The sequence below is a fragment of the Equus przewalskii genome, chromosome 21 (genome assembly GCF_037783145.1).
Source record: "Equus przewalskii isolate Varuska chromosome 21, EquPr2, whole genome shotgun sequence".
In the NCBI taxonomy this organism is placed as follows: domain Eukaryota; kingdom Metazoa; phylum Chordata; class Mammalia; order Perissodactyla; family Equidae; genus Equus; species Equus przewalskii.
Genome location: NC_091851.1, coordinates 23,559,295 through 23,581,450, shown reverse-complemented (window position 1 = coordinate 23,581,450; position 22,156 = coordinate 23,559,295). Strand labels below are relative to the sequence as shown.

Below are 22,156 nucleotides of genomic sequence, written 5' to 3'. Positions count from 1 at the left end.
TTCCTTCATTTAGGGCTCTGCTAAAAGGAGAAGCTTTCCCATCAATGCTTCCAATGTCCTACTCCAGCCATGACCTTGAAATCATTGAATATCTTCTCTAATCACCCCCATTAGCATGTCAACTCCATGAGAGCCAAGACTGATGTCTGTTGTGTTCGCTACTACAATGGCACCACTTGTACCAGAGCCTGCCACAGTGTGAGAGTTCAAGTATTGAGTGAATGAGTCTATTCCATGCCAGACATGGACATTGCACCATTTGACTGGTTGATAAGCCAAATAAAAATGCAAGATACCCAAGAAAAATCCTCCAAGCTACTCTACTACCTTGTCACTTCTCTCTACATTTTGCTCAATGCTAGAGTTATTATGCTTCCAACAATTTCTTCCAAAGGAGAAATTTTTTAAGCTTAACTAATTTGCAAGTCTGGGATGTCACACTATCTCCAAATTTCTTAAATTAATTAGCAGGTTGTTCTCCCTGAAACATTAGATAATTAATCCTCAGCAATTTGCTTTCTGCCTTTCAATATGAAAGGACTGATGAAAATTCAGGAAAAGCTGTTGGTTAAGAAAATCCAAAGGAGAAAGGCCTTGGGCTACCAATTGTCATCTCAGCTTGTCCACCTGGTTGGTCACCACAGGCCCAGTCCAGGGGTCACTTCATCTCAGGGGCAGGGAGAAAGACATGTCTAACAATCTTATTCCGTTTGCCAAGATGACAGCAACTAGGAGAAGAGGTGGGGTATAGAGGCATCAGCATCCTGGGCTTGGAGAAGACTGTCAGTCTGGTGAAGCACATGGCCCTTTTGAGAAACAGGCCCAAGGGCCGAGCAGGAACAAGTCAGAGTAGACTGAGGAATCCTGGCCTGAGATTCCCAGGTTGTTGCTGTCATCCTAACACGTATCAACCCTTAACACCAGGGATTGATCTGAAGCCCAGGGTATGGCCATTTCTCAGCAGAACCAGCTTTTTCTAGAAGGCTCGAATATGACGGTCTCACAACAGTCGACAGCCAGGGATCACACCCTTAGCTGCCTTTAACTTGGCTGTTACCTGGCCTACTCAGAGCCCCCTGTTACCTGTTCATCCCAGGCAGGTTGCCCCAGAAGTATCGGGCCCTGTGAGCAGCAGACACTTTGATGGCATCGATCATCACTGGGTTACACTGTGGGGAGAGAGAAGGCAGCTGCTGGGAGCCTATGTCAGAGTTAAGGTGGGAGCCAGTGCAGGGCTTGACCTAGGGGGTGAAAGGACTGTGCCCCCCAGCTGTGGAGAAGACACAGCTCCTGCCAGCCAGGGGACAGACAAATTCCCATCAAGAATCTGACTGATGGACATAGCTAGTGTCCTTATATTAATGGTGGGGAAAGAGACCAGATATGACCTGCAGGTTCTGAGAGAGGGTATGCCCTGGGACACGCCAGATTACAGAATGTGCTCTGTAGAGGTGGCAAAAACAGCTCACAACTGAAATCTGGCAATCAAGGTCTTGGCTGTAGGAATGCAGTGTTGGCAATCCATGGCATGTGCCACCACCAGCCAGGTTGACACAGCATGAAGGAACTAGCCAGTCCTATAATCTCTTTAGCAGAACTGAAGCTGTAAAGTATTGGGGAAAATTAAAGGAGTTAAGCACATAAAAAGTATTTACTAAGATACTTGATGCCTATTAAGCATCATAAGGTAGATAATTAACTTGCCTGTGGCCCCTAAAACAGCAGTTCTCAGAACAAGGATGAGTAAAAATTTTAGTCAAATCTCATGGGGCCTCCAAAAGTAGATGGTTTCATCAGCTCTGACTTCAAAGGGTTCAGGGTAAGGTTAGAGATCACGTATTTTCCACGTACTCAAGAGAACCAACCCATCTGATTCCACTACCCTTGGATCTAGGCACAACTTCCTTCAAGAACCCAGAAATCATTCCCGACATTGGAAACACCCACCAAGCCCCAATGCCAGAAGGGCCTTCCACACCCATCTTGTCTTGAAAATCAGGACCCTAGGTCACCTACCTCCAGGAACCGAGAGATGTCCCTCTTGTCACCGACCTTCATGGCTACCACATTCTCAAACATCCAGAAGAATGGCCGGTCATCACCCTCCTTTGGTCGTGAGTAATTCAGCAGATGGTAGAACTCAAAGAAAAGTCGGCCTGTGCCCTCTGAGCCCACAAAAGAAGACAGCAGAGACAGAAAGTTCAGACTTTTCAGTCCACCCTTCCATACTCAGACCAATGGGCTCCCAACGCTCCCCAACTAAGGCTAATAATACACTACGGTTCTTCCACTTGCAGTCGTCTGGAATGACTAAGGACACAGCCATCAGCAGGGCAATATTTATTAGTATCTCTGGGGACTGAGGATACACAATGGGGCAGGGATAGAGGCAAGAGGTAAGGCTGGCCAAAAACAAACAGCTCCTTCTTAGGCCATTCCTCCGGGACCACACTCAGGTGACATAGGGTCCCTTGGGGCCACCAGAAAGAAGAGATGCTCACCATAGAGGCCTTTCCTGGCAGGGTTCACATTGGAGAGATCATTGCACGGGCTTCCACCAATCACCAAGTCAAAGGGGCCCCATTCTTCGATCTGTGAGAGAACAAGTCACTCTTAGGGGAGGGGTGGGCAGTGGAATGGAGGGCCGGACAGCCTAGGTTCCAGGTAACCTGTCAAGAACACCCATCTCTAGAATCCTGCTTAGTCACTTAAGTCTCTTAACTCCACTTCTGACCCAAGAAATCCTAATGCTCCAGATTCCCTAAGATCTGAATGATTTCCAAACTGTGGGTCTTGGTGTGACACAGCCTGGTGTGACCACAGGTTCTCTTCTCCCACAACTCTGGGCATACGAAAGGGGAGTGTGAGGATATCTGGGACTCAGGGGGTGAAGAGCAGGAGGTGCTGCAGAGCCCAGCAGGGCAGAGGCTGGCCTCACGTTTCTCTTCGTGATGTTCCTGACGTCATTCACATATTTGATATTGCCTTCATGCTTAACGGTTCCAACTGCGATAGACTCTTCACACACTTCTGAGGCGACATACTTCTCCACTTTAATGCCCAATTCTTTGAGGACCAAGTACCCTGTGTGGGGTTAGGGAGACAGAAAATGTACCCAGGGTCATCCTACCCACGGCCCCTCCCTCCAGTGATTCTAAGTCATCGCCAGAGCTCAGACCAGACCTAGCAAGGACATGGTAGTCCTCAAGTGAACGCTGGCAGATGTCACAGAAAATGCCTACTGGCCATACTAGGCTCTCTGGAGTGAGGAGTTTTGTGAAGAAAATATTTATCAGGTTCAGCACAGTGGCAGGATCTATTAAACCTGCCAGGTACATGACCAATTCCCAGCATGTACCACCCCAGCACAGTTAAACACAGACACACAGACAGGGACCTTCACCAAAACCATGTTTACAAAAGAAATTCATGGTCTGGGAGCAACGGCCAAGGCTCCATCCTAGTATGGGTTACCTGTGTCAACACAAATAGGTCTTTAGGACCGAACAAAGTGGTGAAAACAAGCAGCTGGCAATGACCTGGAGGGCCATTAAAAGCTGTCAATGTTTTTGGCAGGTGGACACCATGTACACACATAAGTACAAATGATGCTAAGTGCAGAACAGCTCATTTCCATTGCTTCCTGCTCTGGTAAAACAAACGTATTCCTAATAGCTGAGGGCAAGTTTGAGGATTCGCCGAGTTGCATCAGGCAAAGCCCCGGGGGCACCACACATGTTGGCTATGCTTATTCTACACCTGGGTGAATGGAAGGGATGATTGGAGATATTAGTAGGAAGAGTTGCCTAATCAATCTCCAATATATCTATGCTTATGGAATGAAAAATAATTTTCCAACAGACCTACACAGATAATAAAAAATGCAACAGCTAAGACATACATGGCTTTAAAAAGGACCAAACGACGGCCAAGTGGGTGAAATAGTGGAGAGGTTTAAGGAGAGAAACAAGGAGCCAGTGGTGTTCTCAGAACAGGTCCCACTGATGTTTCGTGGCACTGAAGACAGACCCCGGGACCAGGTGAGTCTCCCAAGGTGAACTCCAAACTCACCTGTGGCGATTCCATCAAACAGGGACAAGACTCGAATGGGTCGCCTTCGGGCTGCAGGAATCGCAGGGTATAACTTGGGGGCTTCCTGCCAGGTTAAAGAAGGAGGTCATGGAGGTCAAGGTGCAGGTGGAAGGCTCAACCTCTGGGGAGGTGAGGGCTGACCTTCCTCTGAAGGATTCAAACCCTGCGCTTCCCTATTTCTTAGCTGAGACCCCTTCAGGAGCTTTGGCACAGAATGGCCGTTCCACCCTTAGACATGAAACACAGGTGAGACTCTGATACAGATGCACAGACAAGAAGACACGTACAGGAGTGACCTGGGGCCTCCCTCACAGATCTGTAGAATGGAGCCCAGAAAAATCCACTCCCACTAAAACAGCAGTAAGTCACAGGCTGCCCTCCACTCTTCAGTTCTGCTAACTCAGAAGCCTTGGTTAGATCTACAACCATTTTTCATCAGGCCCCTGAAAGTTCACAACGAGAGGCCAAGAAGGAAGGGAGAAAGAGACACAGGACAAGCCTGAGAATTGTACAGAAGATGTGTCAACTAGCCGGGTCCCTTGAGTCTGAGGCTCGCAGATGCTCATTTATACAATGGATCTTTCCATGGACTCTGTCCAACCAGCTTCTGGGGTGTTGCAGACCCCTGAAGCCCTGGGATGCTTACGTATTCCAGCCCGGTGTCGCTGGTAAAGAAGGCCTGTAGGCGCACGTTCCAGTCCTTGCGGCGCCGCAGGACACCGTGGCAGCGCTGCGGGAGGCACATGTAGCAGCTCCAAGGCTCCTGCAGCTTGGCATGTGCCGCCGTGCCTGAGCCCACCAGCACCTCCAGACACTCCACGCAGAAGCACCTACGCCAGGTGGGGGCAGGGAAGGGACGCCTTCGTCATTGCGCAGCTCTCCTGCATATCCCCCTTCCCCAGGGAGAGGGCACCCACTGCCTAATGCCTCCTCGAAGCAGCAGCTGCTCTGCCCCATGGGCTGGAGAGCCCTACAGTGTAGTTTGGGGCACACGAACCTCTTCCTCAGATACCTGTGCATCCCCAGCTCAGTGGCTCTGCACAGAAGAGCTCCCCAAACCCCCAGAATTGCCAGTCTCCAGGGAGACTTCCCACCTCGTTCTCCACTCAGACATGCCTGTCTGAAGCCCATCCCTACACTCCTGTTCCACTTCGGACATGAGCATCGCAGCCCCTGCAGAATACCAACTCTGGGCCCTGTTAAGTCAATTTGGCTCCCTGTCCCTGTGTCAGAGACTCCTACGGGCTGCAGGAACCCCGAGGTCTGGCTTGGGAGCCCGGGGGCCCAGCTGCCATCTCACCCGGGGGCTCTAAGCTCACCGGCAGCAGCTCGTGTTGCTGCAGAGCAGCAGCTCTCGGCCCTCGCAGCACACGGTGCAGTAGGACTGATAGCCATCGTCGTCGTACATGTAGAACAGCTCGAGGAACCGGTCCTGGCAGCCAGAGAGAAACGCCCGTGAAATCGGAGAACAGGGACCGCCAGGCCCCTCTTGCTCGCTGGCTGAGGCCCTAGGATGCAGCCACAGAACAAGTCACTGGTGGCTTGCTGCCCTGTGCAGGGACAACTGAGCGGGGTCTGGGTGGCACTGCAGACAGCCTCCTCTGCTGCAGCACCACTGCCCCCTGTGAAGGGGGCAGCCCCAGGAGGGCCTCACTAGAGCCCTCCCTGATGCTCACACACCCGGGCTTTCTCCTGGGTAAGGACAGGGAAGCCGTGGAGGAAAGGAGCAGGGCATCTGGGGTGGGGCGGGACTTACCCGGCACGTCTGGCAGAGCCCACCCTCAAAGAGAGGGTGGAAGGACACGGGGTTTTTCCTACCACAGGACAAACAGCTATCTGTAAGAAAGGCAGAGAGGCAGCTTGTGGCCATCACGGCCCCAACACCAGCTGCTGAAGCCTTGGGTCTAACTATTCTTGAACATTTACTCCACGCTAATGCCAAGGATTCTTCATACTTTGTTCCTTTCAATAGGGCTTCAAAGTTGCACTGTCTCCATTCCAGAGGTCAGGAAAGGCCAGTACAACAGCCCTGAGCAGAAGGTACCACAAGACAGGCAAAAGCACGGCCCAGGTGGAAGACATGGGGCAGAACTCTGAGCAAGGGCTGCTCCAGCAGAGGGACATGCTTATCTTTAATTTGGGGACTCTGGGGAATTTGTGGGGAGGCCAATTTGCCAGTAATCTCATGATAGGACTTATCCATGACCAAATCTACCCACAGCCGTGGCTGTAATTTCAGAACCCAGGTCCTTTCCTATTAGGCTCTCCTGCCTTCCCATCACCTCAGCAGCAGGTCAGGACTAATGCACATCACGGATGGGCGGGCGGGGCCTTTATAATGCTGTGACGGAGCATGCCAGGGCAGGAGGCAGCCGGATGGGTGAAGCTGTCTTAGGGGCTGGGAGGGTTTTGAGTAAAGGCTCTCAGGACTGTCAGGGATGGCTCTAAACCAAAGCTTTCCCAAGGGTTCTCTGGTCATGAGCTGTGTTGTTTTCCTATCCAGCATTGAGTAATCACTCAGTAAATATTTGCTGACCGAGGACATCAGGCTGGGGAAGGAAGGGAGGGTCAAGCCTTGCTCGCACATTCTGAATTCTGTTAGATACATTCTGGGCAGTTTCCATTCCAGTGGCAATTCCCAGCCTGGGAGAAAGGACCAGAGTCAGCTTGACAGTGACAATAGGTGACATGTGTCTGCCTCAAAGACAGTTCCAGCTCGTTTGGGAAGGGTCAGGAGACCACAGAGATGGTCAGGCAACTCATTCTACAAAATGTAGCCAGTAAGATGTCTACATCTTGACCTGAGGTCCAGGCACAGAGCCCCGGAGTAAATGTCAGCAGGGCAGACAAGCCAGGATGCGGCAGGACTGAGTACTACCCAGGATGAGAAGGGAGGACTACACGGGAGAGAACAGTACCTTCCAGACTACTCTTGTTGTTGGTAACATCCAAGGCCATTTGCTCTGTGAGAAAAGAGAAGGTGTGAGATGGGGTCAAGGAGACCCTTGCTGATCAGCAGAGCCACACTCCCTCGCTGAGCAGTCCTTAAGACCTGCCCAGTCCTAACAATGGGTAATAAGAGTCTACTAGCTTCTTCGCCCACTGCCCTCACCTCTACTCTGGTCCTCTTCTCCGCGCTCTTTTCCGTTGTTATAACAATTGGTCTTGAGGCGCTTGGGTGGAGGGCAGTAGTCGGAGGCGGCCGAGTCATCAGCTGTGCGTCTTCGGGTCTTATTCTCTGTGAAAGGGAAGGAGATGGCAGCCGTGGCTGGGGAGGAGGAAGATGCAGGGGAAATGTGGGTCTGGGACAGGACTATGCTATGCCTGGTGTCAGCTGCATTAGGGCCATTACAGGGGTCCACACTTGGTGTTGTAGCGCCCTACTATGGGACATAATTCAAAACCCTCATGTATCTAACACATGTTCATAGGGTTTTAAACAGCTATAGATGCAAAAGAATGCATCCTTATAGATCCAGCAAAAAAGGACACTAGATGAAACCTAATCTGCAGCTGATCTCTGAAACCCGTCTACAGTCAGCACGCTAGCGAGCCACACTGAGCTACTGACCACTTGAAAGAAATGTGACTTGTGTGACTTGTGAACTGAACTTTACATTCAACTTCCATGTAAATTTAAAAACTGCCAATTGATTCCATTAGCTACTTCATTTGGAACATCTTGGACATTTATGAAAATACAGATCAAGTATCCCCAATGAAAACTTTGCATCCAAATTGAGATACATTGTAAGGTGTGCAAAACACATGAGATTTCAAAGTACTAAAAGGAAATATAATATCTGAATTTTTTTTTGTTCGGAGGAAGATTAGCCCTGAGCTAACATCTGCCACCAATCCTCCTCTTTTTACTGAGGAAGACTGGCCCTGAGCTAACATCCATGCCCATCTTCCTCTACTTTATACATGGGACGGCTACTACAGCATGGCTTGCCAAGCGGTGCCATGTCCACACCTGGGATCTGACCAGCAAACCCTGGGCCCCCGAAGCGGAACGTGTGTATTTAACCACTACGCCACCAGGCCGGGCCCAATATCTGAATTTTTTATTCTGATTGTTGGAAATGCTAAAATACTGGATATGGGTACAATTAAATGTATTAATATTAATTTTACCTGTTCCTTTTTACTCTTTTCAATGTGGCCACTAGAAAAACTTTACATTATGTGACTTCTGTTTATTGTTTCTATAAAAGCCAGTTATATTTTTATTCAATCTATAGTTTAATCTGTAAGGGACATGATTCAATTTGACTTTGTTCCTAGGAAAGGAAATTATGCAGCCATTAAATATCATAAAGACCCTTTAGTGACATAGTGACATTTGACAGTGCTTAAACCATTAATATTGAGAAATAAAAGGAAAGCAGGAATCCAACTAGTGTACAGAAAAAGCTGGAAGGATGTGCACACCCAACATGGTTAACCTGGAGGGCAGCTGTGAGGGTTGGGAGTGAAGGGTGGGTGAAGAGTTCAGGTTGACTTTTCCAGTGACCACTGTATGTGCAAAGAAATCAGAAAAAAAAGTGCAGAGGAAATAGTGTATAGTCAAAAGATGGGAAGGGAATACCGTATTTTCTTGATTCTAACTTCCCACTGCCTGCACGACGCACCTTCGACTTATTAACCACTTTTTTGGGAGAAGGGGGAACAAAACAAAACAGAAAAAACTACGTTAAATGGATTGTAAGACAAATCCTGGATTCAGACATCCTGGATTTCAGGAGAGTGACAATGTGAAAACCACACATATCTTATAACGGAGGAAATATGGTATTGGTCAAAATGTTAGGAGGTGGTTTATGGTTTGCGGGGTTTTATCACTTTCCAAGTTTTCTCAATAAGCATAGCTTAATTATTTTTGACCTCCTGATGACTAAGTTTTCAGAACAGACTCAATTCCAAATTATACGCACTTGACCCTTACCAGGAAAGTGACTAAGGAAGTGGGATGAGGCTGGGCTATTTTCCACTGCCTTGGAGGTTCACTGGGTGAAAAGGGGGAGGGGGATCCCAGGGCTGACTGGCTGCTGGAAAGTGGGGGTCAGGGGAGGGGCTTTCAGGGTGGCTGTATCTCCCAACAACAGTGGCAGTGGGGGCTGCCACAGGTACCCGTTCCCACCTGGTTGCTTGTTGTTGGGTTTGAGGCCCTCGACCCCAGTAGGCTTGAAGCCCCCGTGGGCCCACTCCAACATGGGCTTCAGCTGGTCCTCCAGTGAGTCTCCGGGGCTGCTGGGGAAAGTCTTGCCAGCTCGCACCCTGGCTTTCTGCCAAGATAAAGGCGAGTTTGTGATGACCCGGAAGGGTGGGTGCACGCCAGGCCACACCCAGGGATTCCCTAGCGGGGACCTGCATTCCACTCACACTGGGCCCTTTCACAGCCAGGCAGCTGTCCTGGGCTGTGGTATGTGACAGGCAGAAGGGGCCTGAGTTAAGAGACAGGAAGGAGGCCACGGGGGAGAGTGAAGTCTTTCCATTCAGGCACCAAACATGATGTCCTGCCTGGAGGGCATCTGAGTGGTTAGCTCCCTCTCAAAGGGCACAGGCCCGGAAGGAGCTCTGCCACTTTTAGCTCCAGGAAGCACCTGCCAGCCCTGTCTCATCACCTCTGAGAAAGCATTGAATCTGTGTCCTTCATGAAAATGGGGAGGTGTCAAGTCCTATCTCAGAAGCACCATGAGTATTCACGTGTCTATACAGCACAGAGGCTGGCTCATAACGGCTGGATAAAGCCCAGGGATCTTTTTAGCCCCAAGTCCAGGGGGAGGGAGGGGCACAGCCTGATGGATCTCACAGACAAGGGGTGGAGGCAGCTGGCCTCAGCTGCTGCCCAGTCTTGGCCTTGAACCACACCACTCCAAGGAAGGAGGCGTTACAGATTTGGAAAAGCTTATTCACTGGTATGAATACCATCTCCTACTTTCCAGTAGTCCTCCTTTCTCATTCAGTCGCATTACTGACAGGCAAGAGGTAGAAGCTGGGGGAGCATTGGGAAGGGTGGCCCTGTCCCCCTAAGCCATTCTGACCACACTGTGGGCTAAGCTGGCTTTCTACAGATCCCCTGCTTTAACCCTGCTCTCAGGGCCAGGCCCTCACCACCCACACTGTGTTACCTCCAGAGCATGGTACATGGCCTTCCTGTAAGAGACCAGCTTATTATAGGTTGCCAGGTTAAAGTGCTGACTGAACAGCCCCAAGGCCACCAGTTTATCTGCAGAGACCTAGAAGAGAAAGACATCATCAATATCTGCCTGTGTTTCTCCTAGGGTCATTCCTAGGGATCAAATTCACTGACCCAAAAGAAGGGGGGAAAAAAGCAGAAAATAGAAATAGTGCATAGACTCCTGATGTATGCTTAAGGTAGATGCATGGTGGACCTGACACTCCATGCGAGGAAGCACAACACTCTGAATGGATACAATTAGTGCACCTGTATTTGTGTATATTTAAGAGTAAATGACCCACATCTACCTAGTGTGGGCCCCTTGTGCTCACTCTTGACATTTGCCGTGGATGCTCCAACCTTGGGGGGTTTTGTACCTGTCCTTCCCTCCTTTGTGAGCACGACAAATGGGTGCTTACTATTTAGCATTTTATTAACTGAGCTAATCTAATGTACGTGTTTAGAGAACAGTGATTGGCACAGAGTAAGCACTTTTCAGTTATTGTGGTTTGTTGGTATCTGCCTTTAATAGGGGCTAAAGATTCATGTTCTACAAACCTCATGCCCCAAGTCCCCAGGCCATACAAGAACTAACCCGGCTGTCAGTGGAAAGATGAAACTGGGCATTCAGGGATGCTGATCAGAATGGAAAGACATGTGTGATGTTTCATTGTGCATAGTGTGCTTACACTCATGCTAACCTCCATTTTACACCTATACACCTGACCTCCCATGAGGGGATGGCATCACCATTGGTGAGAAGAAACTGGGCTCAATGTCGTTGTGCACTGAAATGCAGGTGTTCTTCCCCAAACTACTCCAATGCAACATGCGGCCTAAGCACCAGGCCACCTTGTACTCCCATACCATAATGCTAACAGCCCCATACTTCATCGTATGAGCATCAGACCCAGAATTGCAAAGTGCATTTTATGTTTCAGTGGGCCAAAGCAATTACAAACAGTCCATGTTTTTTCATTTCACAGAAGTCATTGCCCGCATGCCTGCAATTAGATGCCTCAGCCAGAGCTCAGGACCAGGACATTTATCCTTCTACTCCCTCTGCTGGCTAATGAGGGCATCTGCATGCAGACTCTCCACAGAACAGGGAGACTCTAGGTCATCTTACTCTTGCCCTTTGGGAACTTCAATATGTTTATGGGAAATGGCCCAGAGGAAACCCAAATCATGGAAAATTAGAATCCTGACTTGAGGCCAAATCCCACAAATGTACCAGATGGTCCTTGATTCACACATCTGCCTCCATCCCAGGCCAGCTTGCTCTGCTGTTTCTCACTCAACCTCTGGACATGCTGAGGATTGAACTAACATTTCAAAAAGAGACCATCGCAGAAAATGTCTTGTTTACATCATTCTAATCAAAACCTGGAGATCTCAGAATGTGCCTTCAACAGGGTATAAAAATCAAAACAGCCTACTTCATGCCCCACACAGCTCTTACACTGCATAAACTTAAAATGGCTAATATCGATGATCAATGATCAAGAGACCCTGAAATCATTACCCTGCTAAGAACTTTTTCATAAATGTCATGAGGTGACCCTTGACCCATCTCTTGGCTGGGTCAGACACTTTCCTCCACCCCACCCCACCCCAGGGCTAAATGAGGCTCAGAGGCAAGGCCCACCCTTCCTGTCTCTTCCAGACTTCTTCTCCATTCAACACTTTAGGGGGTATCTGCCCAGGTGGCTGCTCTTGAACCCTCAAGACCCCATCCTGGTGACTCTGCCCCAGAGACATAAAAACCAAAAGAGCAGAAGTGGCCATGGCTCCACAGGACCTTCCAGCTCTTTGTCTCTTATAAAGCAGACTCAGCCTCTGGGCCCACAAGACCCCATGCACAAGCCAGTTAGTTAGTTAACAAGGGAAGTTTCGTCCTTCCTCCTAGACACCCAGAGTCAACACAGCCTCATCCATCTGGAAAGAGCAGTCCCAGGCTGTTATCTTAAAAGACATCACACTGTGGTCGGCTTGCCCGTGAGACTGCCTTGTGCCCCGGACTCACCTCGGAGAACTTGCCGTCCCCGAACCACTGGACCCACCGCATTCCGGACATGGCCTGGCGCTTGGAGGTGGCCTTCCAGGACACCACCATGGCAGGCCACCAGGAGAAGCCCTTGATCTTTCCCCACACGAGGTCTCCTATTCCAAATTCCTTCCCATCCTGGAAGAAAAACCACATGAAGGAATCCCACTGAGACAGAGCATCTGGGCCAAGGAAAACTCCTGCCCACCCCACTGACCTGATGGCAAGCACCTGGCAGAGCTCCTCAGGAAATGACTATCACCACCTCCAATGTGTCATGGTAAAAACAATGAGTGAGAATGGCTTGAAAATAAGGGATAGTGGATGGGCAGGCATGGGTGTTTGACAGGAACATGGGGTTTATTACATTAGACTTAACCCAGTGTCTGGGAAGGAGAGATGTCAACTGAAAACTCACAGGAAATAAGATCAGAGTTAAAAATGGCCCCCGAAGCCATTAAAATGCAAAGAAAATCTTTGGCAATTTGCATATAAAAAGCTTGCCATAAAATGAGAGATGCCCATGAAAACAAGCAAGTTATTAAAATATATCTATAGCATGATCTACCTTTAACATACATAGAAAAAAGGATTTCTACACAATTCAGGTATGTACGTATGCAACAATGCTTGAGTGAAATAAACAGGCTCAATCGGCTCAATTATGAACAAAAGAGTAGATGGATTATACAATACAATGGATCTAGTTCTTATTAAGTGAAAAAAGCCAGTCTATGATTGTATGTACAATATGATGAACAGAATCATGTATTACATATATTAAGTGTATATATTTCTAGATACAAATATGCCACGTTCGAAAAATCAGTAATCAGTTGGTAAACTAATTCTGGTGCTTGAGTTACATCTGGGAGATAAGTAGGGAAAGGAAGGACTCTGTTGCATAGGGAAGATGTACTGGGAGAATGAATTCAAATATTAAAATAATGACAAAAATCATAGTAATAATAGTTACCTCCAGGTAGCTGTTTTCTATTCCCTATAGTATTCAGCCCTTCCTGGTAGTACCTGATACTCGCTGCTGTCTGCTTCTCTACCCTCTGCGTCCACCTGTGGGGACTCCAAGCTCTCCTGCTGGCTGTCCTGGGACAGGCGGGCATAGGGAGTACTGCTGCTCTGGGGGACCACGTCGTCATCTGTGAGGTCAATGGTGAGGTAGGGGCTGGCAGGGGATGGCCACGGCGTGCCTGCTGATGAAGTTGTCCGCCGCCTTAGGGACTGTGGACAGAAGGACACATAGGTTGGACTACAGCAAACCAGGTGGGTGACCAGAGACCCATGGTACTCCAATTGCCCCCAAAGTAAAAGAGTACAGATGTAAGTTAAGGAGAACACAGACCACCAAGGAAGGTTTTCCAGGAACAAGTATCCCTTAGGGGTTAAGAGAAAGCAACTTCCATCAGAACAGAGACAGAATCAAGGACAATGGCGTGATAATGAGTGATGCTGACAGGCTCCAAGAGCCAAGCTCAGAGAGAGCCACTGGTTTCCTCAAGTGCTTACTGTGTCCCCAACCCTACTGTGTGCCAAACCCTGCAACAGGAGTGGAGGGTTGCTGTAAACCCTGGGGTTGCCTCAAGACAGTCAGTGAAGGTACTAGAGAGACAAGACAACTCTGGAAGTCAGTGGCTTCAAGCTTATTTCTGAGGAGGGGTGAGAACCCAGTCAACAGGGAATTCTTGCATTCCCATCACAGTTCCATCCAGGATCAGGCAAGAAGAGAAGTCATCAGGCTTAAGAGAAGCTTACACAGCAGCCTGGAGAGAAAGGAAAGGCAAGACCCTGAAAAGGAGACACATGTGATGAACAGAAGCAGGTTGTACACTGCTCGCTGTCGGGGGGAGGGGTGAGAGAGGCAGAGCTTCTGAAAAGAGCCTGGGGGCAGGGGTCTGAGCAGCAGGGGAACCAACCCTGGTAGCTGAGAACTCCACGGGGGACTCGTCCACGTGACTGCGGCCCTGCCGGCCTCGGGTGGCACGTGGGGAGGGCCTGTGCCTCTCCCGGCTGGAAGCAATGCTGTTATTGCGGGTTCGGACCTAGAAGCAAGAAAGGATAAGCACAAGGCCTTTGGTGACCCAAGGCACAGGTCTCAGGCCGGGGGCCAAGAGGACTGGCCTTGTGAGGTAGCCTCAGGTCAACGGAAGTGAACAAGGTGGTTAGGTAGGTGGGGGCTCTAGCCTGGTAACTTCCCATCCAGAAAGCCCCCAGTTAATGGGATAAGGGGCAAGGGTGCCCGACAATCCACAGTAGATCCCACTCTGCCTGTCACAGTTGAAACTGCCACCTGCAAGTTGAATTGAAAAATAAAATCCAAGTTTACTCTAAACCAATCATTTTCTTTCCAGAAAGCATTAGAAAAACTGTTGCATTCTCAGGAAGGCACTGGATCATCAAGACGGATGAGAAGCCCTTAGGCTTCCTCAATGTGGCATGAACTTGAGTGTTGTAGACCTGTATTCAAATCCTGCACACAAGAGTTAATGTTTAGGCTTGGGTAAGTTATCAGAATCTTCTGTCACCTGTAAAAAGGGGATAAGACACATCATGTGCTGTGTGAGATGCACTGGTTACCAGTATCCACCTGGTCTCTGTAACGGGCTGGGTGACCATGAGCAATAGCTGCCTTCCCATTTCCAGTCAAACTTAAAGTCACATAATCCACCTAGAGGTGGCTCCCAAAGGGAATTGGCAACTGAGCCATCCACCTGCAACCCCAGCACCTTTGGTCACTTCCAAGAGTGTCCAGAACTGTCATGTGAAAGAAAACCTTCACAATGATCCTTCATGAGCCTTGCTGCTACTTTCCAATTTCATAACATCTTGTTCATCTCTTTCTTCGGAGCTCCCCCAGGGAGATCCAAGACATGTTTTTTTACGCAGGTCTGAGTGGTTGGAGGGGCCCTGGCTGGGTGGCGGGGACTCACAGCTGGGCTTTCAGACCGAGTCCTGGTTTCACGGAAGAGTTTCGGCATCACTGGTGTGTCGGAACCATCTCCGTCTTCCCCCTCGCCATCTCCATCACCCGTCAGATCCTTTATAAATGAAACATTATGAACTTTAGGATGTTAACTAAGAGTCCCATAACCAAAATAATTTAAAAGTGAAGAGTCAATCATATTGAAATCAATCATAATATAGGTCCAAGTGACCTAAAAAAATTTTTTTACATTTTTTTTGAGGAAGATTAGCCCTTAGCTAACTACTGCAATCCTCCTCTTTTTGCTGAGGAAGACTGGCCCTAAGCTAACATCCTTGCCCATCTTCCTCTATTTTCTACGTGGGATGCCTACCACAGCATGGCTTTTGCCAAGCAGTGCCATGCCCCACCCGGGATCCCAACCGGCGAACCCCGGGCCTCTGAGAAGCAGAACATGCGAACTTAATTGCTGTATCACCGGGCTGGCCCCTACCCTCTTTTCTTTTTTGAGGAAGATGTGCCCTGAGCCAACATCTGTGCCAGTCCTCCTGTATTTTATATATGGGATGCTGCCACAGCACGGCTGCTGACAAGTGATGTAGGCCTATGCCTGGGAAGCAAACCCACAAACCCAGGCCGCCGAAGCAGAGCGCACTGAACTTAACCACTATGCCACAGGGCCAGCCTCCAAAAATATTTTCAACAACCTCATTTCGTTCCAAAAAGATTTTACAACGGCTCATCTTGGGATCATGAATTCAAGACATGATTGAAAGATAAAACTCCAGTGGAATCAGAAAACCAAAGAAAGGGTGTAAATGCCATATGCATTGTGAAGGCTTCTGTGTCTATGCCTTAGTTAGACTGATTTGTTACGCCTAGCCAGGAGACCTGGTCATTTTCACAATCAGTAACGCCTGGGAGAAATCATAGGCCTGCTGCTCCAGGGAGATGCTTCTTGATACAACGCTTCTTAATGACGAGGAATAACTGCCAACAACTCTGCGTCAAATCATGACGACCTCCAAGTTCATGCCCATGCCACACACCACAACCCAACAAAAATAGCGCAAAAACTAGAGCAGAGGTGAGCGGCCCAAGGTCTAGCAGGAGTGTTAAGAACTTGACTTTTCACTTGCCAACTAACTGCGTGGCCTTGAGTGAGTCCACTCCTCTGCAAAATTGGAACATCAGTACTTCCCTCATAGCACAGCAGGGTTGTGGTGAGAATCAAATAATGCACACTTAGCCCAAGGCCGGGCACAGAAGAAGCAAACAGCTGTCGTGAGCCTCTGACCCAGCCCTGACTCTCCACGCAGCTCTCCTTTCCCATCACCTGGTTGCCCACTGGTTGCTCTCCACCAGAGAAGCTGTATGACACTGGGTTTTCATTTGTCCAAGACTTAATGTGCATGACTTTGCCTCCATCAGCTGACACTTGTTCTTTTGAAAAGAGTAGCCAAATGGACAAAACTCTAGTATGATTAATAACAAGATATAAGGTATAAATAAGCTCAGGAATAAAAAAAATTATAGAAAAACTGTAACTTGAAAGAATATTCATCATGTAGGAACCTTGATATTGCACCAAGTGTTAAAGTGATTATTAAAAATTCCATAAAATAAGTCGGGCAAGTTCTTTCCAATGTGCAAAACAAAATTCCTTGAGGCCACATAACCCTGATATCAAAACCAGACACAGATTACAAAAAATAAAATCATACATCCATTTTATTCATGAAAAGATGCTAACGTCAGTCAAATTCAAAACATACCATGGCCTAGTCGGACTCATTCTAGGAATAAGAGGACAGTTTGCTACAATAGAAATATATCAATGTAACTGATCATCCAGATTGAGAAAAAAATAATTTCAAAAAATGTGCAAGAGGGGCCAGCCCCGTGGCCAAGTGGTTAAGTTCGTGTGCTCTGCTTCGGCGGTCCAGGGTTTCGCCAGTTCGGATCCTAGGTGTGGACATGGCACCACTTGTCAAGCCATGCTGAGGCGGCATCCCACATGGCACAACTGGAGGGACCCACAACTAAAAGTACACAACTATGTACCGGGGGACTTTGGGGAGAAAAAAGAAAAATAAAATCTTTAAAAAAAAATGTGCAAGAAGCATCTAGTAAAAAACACCATAATTTAGTAAAATAAATGTTTATGATTAAAAATGCTTCACACATGATGACAGCAGATGCCATCCTAAGTGAGGTCGTCTGATGCCCCCTGTGTGCCCCGCAGTGTTCAAATTTGTCATCCAACAAGTATTTATTGGGTATCAGCCTAGTGTGCCTCAGGTTTGCCATTTAATGAAAGCTAAAGGGAATTCCCATGAACACTGAAAAAGGGAGAGTAGAGCCTGTACCTGAGTGTAACTTAGCAGGCTGGAGACCTCCCTCCTGGACAGTCGCGAGCTTGATCTTCGGCCTGTGGATGAAGAATCGGAGTCTGTTTTGAGGAAGGGGCAGCGCCAGGCTGGGCAGCAGCCATGTCTTCCCTGACTGATAGGGTGTCCTATGTGGCGTCACCCCAGAGCTGTGGCCTCGGGTCTCCCTATACCCACTGGCATACTCAGGGGTTAATTCCTAGCCCCTCAGGTCCTGTAGTCCCCTCAATATATCCATAAGGCAACAGGGCACAGGGCCAGACACATCATAGGACCCAAAACGGTACTGAAGGTACTCAGGAGGGAAGGCATCGAATTCCTTCCAGAACTATGCATCCCAACTCAGTGGCCACTGACTACACTTAAATGGACAGTCCAGTACCTGTCATCAGCCCCATTTCAAGCACTCATATGTGGCTGATGGCGGTAGTCGTGATTGATGCAGAAAGAGAACAGCTTCACTCACAGAAAGTTCTATTGGACGGCACAGCTCTAGGCGTTCTCAACAACGGGATAGGACAATATGAGTGGTTCCAAACCAGCTAGGTCAGAAAAATCTCAGTGGGGAGGAATTTCAGCTGCTCTGAACTGGGAACAGCCCAGGGAGGGAACAAGCCTCAGACCCTCCCCACCTGTCCCAACTGTGAGGGGAAAGGGGTGCGACTGCAGAAGGGCCATCAAAGACCCAAGCCTATGCTGTGACCACCCCCATCATGACTAGAAAAGGACAAGGATCATCACCTTGGGGTCACCTCCGCAAGAGCCCCAGCTGAGGTGAGAGAGTAGGGAGGCCAGGGGCTGTGGGCAGGGATGCGAGATGGGCTTGGCTCTGCCTACATCCTCTTCCCTTCCCCGGTGGATGTGGTGGAGGTTGTCAGACAGACCCTCTCCCCACAACCTGACTTGAGTCTGCTGGCCTGCTGGGAGGCACACGTCCCAGCTGTGGTCTGCTGTGCCTGCCCCACCCCTCCTCCCCAAAGGCCCGGCCACCTCTGAGGCCACCTCTGATCTCCGGGGTGCTGATAGCCTCCAGGATGGGGGGCGAGGGTGCGTCCTTGGAATCAGAAGACTGGTCGCTGCAGCCCCCATTGGTGATGATGGAGTCTTCCCTCCCGCTGGCGTCCTCCTCTCTGTTGAGCTGTCTGGTGTCTCCCTTCATTGTTTCCTGTGGGAGGGCCAGAATGGACAGGGCAGCAGGGAGACAAGGGCACGAGGGGGCAGCACATCCCCAAACCTCCCGCCAATGCCTCTATGCCTTCAGGCCAAAAGAGGCCCCATGACATATTCTCAAGGTGATCCTCCTGCCCAAGGACCCCACCCAGGCTGCCCCCCATAGCCTGCCCCCCTCACCAAACTCGGAGGCTCAGGACTTGGTTCCATGTGGCCAGGCGGCCCGAAGGCTCAGCCGCCAGCACCCAGGACAGAGGAGGGGGCTGGGCCAGGGTCTGAGGCTCAGGCTGCTCTGTGCAATTAGCCGGCCACTTCAAACAATGCCATTTAGGACCCGTCTGCCCCGGCCTGCCTGCCTCCAGCCTTGGTCCCCTCTGCCCCTGGCCCTCTCTCCCTGCCCAGCCTCCGCAGGGCCTCAGGAAGCCAGTGCATTATTTTCCCTCCTGACCCCTTTGTTTGCTCTCTCCCTTCCCCTCAATCTCCAGGTCCTCTTCCCACCCGCCCCCTCCTCCCCCACAGAACAGCTTCTCTCCTCTCCATGGCAGCACAAGCCCCGCCTCACCCCAACCTCCAGGGCCCATTGGTCTGCTGGCCTGTCATTCACTCCCCTCCTCCCTCACCAGCTGGGGCTCACAGTCCCAAGTTCCCAAGAAGGGAAGGGATGAAGGCGGCCTGGGGAAGGACTGGGGCAGTTAACAAGAGGCATGCTCCCATCTGCTCCAGCCTCACCCCACCTCTGGGCCTTTGTCTCCCCCCTGCTGCCCCTCCTGGTCACTGCATCATCCCTAGGCCACTGGGCTAAAAGCAGCTCAGGTCAGGGATGGGTTGAAGGGCTGCGGGACCTTGACCTGGCCCACTGCCTGCAACATTTGTTGGCTCTAAGAAGAACCTGCACCTTTTTCTCATTGTTTCGTAATGGGATGGTGGGCCCATTTTATAGAAAAGGAAAACTGACACAGACTGGGTTAGTCTCCAAAGTCAAAAATCACATCAAAGAGGTGGGGTCAAGGCCAAAATAGAGCCTAGCTACAAGGGAAGGCCCCCAGACTCCCATTCCTCAGTTTCCCCCAAACAGCTCCAGAGGTATTTGGAGTCACACCCTTGTCCTGGAACCCTGCTTGGAAAAAGCTTCCCCAGCAGACGGCTGTCTGAGGGCACTGAGCACTCCCTGCCCTGGTGCCCCAACTCACGGACCCACCACATGGTGCCTGAAGACCCACGCCAGCTTCCCAGAGTACCTTCTAGAAGCTGCACCTAAGCTAGCGGGCTGGGTGCTGCAGCGCAGACGGTGGCACCACACCCACCAGGGGGCGCTAAGGGGCTCAGTCTGAAGAGGACTGCAGCGCCCCCGGGCGGATTTGCAATGTCACGTGGGATCCCAAATCCATCCTCTGTACCTGTCCACATCCCACTCCTGAGAATGGGGCTGGGCAACTAGACTTCTGCTATTCCCCCTTTGGCCCAGGGACCAGCACCCTTGGAATCACCCGGAACTGGTCAGAACTGCAGAGAATCTCAGTCACCATCCTAGACCTATGAAATCAGGATGGACATTCTCACAAGATCCCTGGGTGATTAACAGGCACCTTAAAGAACCTCTGTTCTGGTTATAAATGTGTGCTCTCATCCATAGTACAGCGTGGCATCTAACTACTCCATGCAGACCAGGGTCTGCAGGTTCCCAGTTTCTGGTCTGTTTTGTCTCAACACATGTGAAAGAATCTCACCAGCCCCAGGGAGAGCGGGGAGTGCCTGACTCAGCCTGATCTGCTTCTCAGCCCCTTTCACCACCAAACCCTGACCCAAAAGAACAAGCTGGCTGCTGACCTATGGCCAGTTCCTGTGAGGCCAAGCAGCCAGAATCCCAGAAAAACTAGAGAGCGGTTCAAAGTAATCATTAATTTCCAGGTTTTTGCCTCAGGCCAAACCAGTGAACTAAGTAACCTGGGTGGCCTCGCATGGGGTGGGAGGCTGCGCCGCGGGGTTCAAGATACCAGGAGCCTCCATGGGGAGCTCTGCGGAAGAGGAGGGGGCAGACAAGTCTTCAGGCCAGGAGCTGGTAGCAGGTCAGCAACTCAAAAGGAAGAGGTGTGACTTCCCTCTGGTCCCGGGCTCAGAGTTCCCTCAGACAGCCCCTAAGTGGGTCACTTAGGAGCCTCCTTCCTAGACAGGCCCAGGTAGAGCCTGCAGCCCAGACAATCATTAACTTCCTTGGGCCTTCCCCCAGGGCGTCAGCAGTGCCAACTTGTCTGCCAGCCTGCCAGATGGACATGTCAGCAAAACACCTTCCCAAAGCCAGATCCCCATTCAGGAAAAACCTCCTGCCCCTAGAACGAGATCCAGCGGCCCTGGAGGAAGATTCCGGGAAGGAAACCTACCAGCTGTAAGCATCACCAGCTACCTGGGTGCGCCAGGGTGAGCCAGGCAGGCAAAATACTTCTCCTAGTTGCATCATTCAATGTGATTCCATAAAAAACTGCTCCTGTGGTTTTCATCACCCTGGGTCTGCGATGACCTTAACTCCCCTTGCCGCCTCACTGTGACAACACACTAGCAACCAGAACCTGCACTCGCAATTGAAAGATGCCCAGCTCAAGTCCCCCCTGCCATCCACATTCTACACACAGGCCAAACAAATCTAGCCTCAGGGCATGTGGTGCTGTTCCCGCCTCCTGGATGCACTCCCCATCTCCCTACCGCATGCCTCTTTATTACCCTGACTGCAAAAACCACAGCTGAAAAGCCAGGAAGGCTTTTCTGAGGCCTCTGCTCCAAAGAGTAATAATGCGGCCCTCCCCATGTAGATACACAAATCCTCTCACCTGAAAATAGTCATTTTTTCCAGTGTTTACTACTATATACCAGGACCTCTTCTGAGCTTTACCTGTATTAATTCATGTAATCCTTAAATATGGTATGGACTATTATCCCTGGGTTTTGTTTGGCTTTTTTTTTTTTTTTTTGAGGATGACTATCCCTGAGCTCACATCTGCCAATCCTCCTCTTTTTGCTGAGGAAGACTGGCCCCGAGCTAATATCCGTGCCCATCTTCCTCTATTTTATATGTGGGACGCCTACCACAGCATGGTGTGCCAAGCTGTGCCATGTCTGCACCCAGGATGCGAACCAGAGAACCCCGGGCCACCAAAGTGGAACGTGCAAACTTAACCGCTGCACCAAGGGCCAGCCTATTATCCCTGTTTTACAGACTAGCAAACCCAGGCAGAGACAGGTTAAGCACCATAATACATACTTGACCGATGTGACTTGAAGTGTTCACATCAAATCTGGAGGAAGTTAAATAAGAAACACAGATTTAACTAGATGCTCTCGGC

At 49.9% G+C, this 22,156-nt stretch overlaps 1 protein-coding gene across 10 annotated transcripts in view; it reads right to left on the bottom strand.

The window, feature by feature from the left end:
• DNMT3B (DNA methyltransferase 3 beta) overlaps positions 1 to 22,156 on the bottom strand; it is a 38,712-nt gene that overhangs the window by 5,751 nt on the left and 10,805 nt on the right. For 3 of the 10 annotated variants that reach the window (XR_011530763.1, XM_070588003.1, XM_070588001.1), the window contains exons 2-19: positions 18,642 to 18,816; positions 17,631 to 17,692; positions 15,269 to 15,376; positions 14,255 to 14,380; positions 13,353 to 13,562; positions 12,303 to 12,461; positions 10,227 to 10,334; positions 9,236 to 9,380; positions 7,205 to 7,330; positions 7,011 to 7,055; positions 5,849 to 5,928; positions 5,412 to 5,524; positions 4,739 to 4,922; positions 4,072 to 4,156; positions 2,939 to 3,084; positions 2,502 to 2,592; positions 2,017 to 2,165; positions 1,084 to 1,169 (exon numbers count right to left, since the gene is read on the bottom strand). Coding sequence is in view for 7 of the 10 variants with exons in the window: in XM_070588003.1 (XP_070444104.1) it covers positions 1,084 to 1,169; positions 2,017 to 2,165; positions 2,502 to 2,592; positions 2,939 to 3,084; positions 4,072 to 4,156; positions 4,739 to 4,922; positions 5,412 to 5,524; positions 5,849 to 5,928; positions 7,011 to 7,055; positions 7,205 to 7,330; positions 9,236 to 9,380; positions 10,227 to 10,334; positions 12,303 to 12,461; positions 13,353 to 13,562; positions 14,255 to 14,380; positions 15,269 to 15,376; positions 17,631 to 17,692; positions 18,642 to 18,810 (2,192 nt within the window). In the remaining 3 variants the exon portion in view is untranslated. Of the gene's footprint in view, positions 1 to 1,083; positions 1,170 to 2,016; positions 2,166 to 2,501; positions 2,593 to 2,938; positions 3,085 to 4,071; positions 4,157 to 4,738; positions 4,923 to 5,411; positions 5,525 to 5,848; positions 5,929 to 7,010; positions 7,056 to 7,204; positions 7,331 to 9,235; positions 9,381 to 10,226; positions 10,335 to 12,302; positions 12,462 to 13,352; positions 13,563 to 14,254; positions 14,381 to 14,863; positions 15,377 to 17,630; positions 17,693 to 18,641; positions 18,817 to 22,156 lie in introns of all 10 variants that reach the window. The other 7 variants (XR_011530764.1, XM_070588002.1, XR_011530765.1 and 4 more) reach the window with 4 other exon arrangements.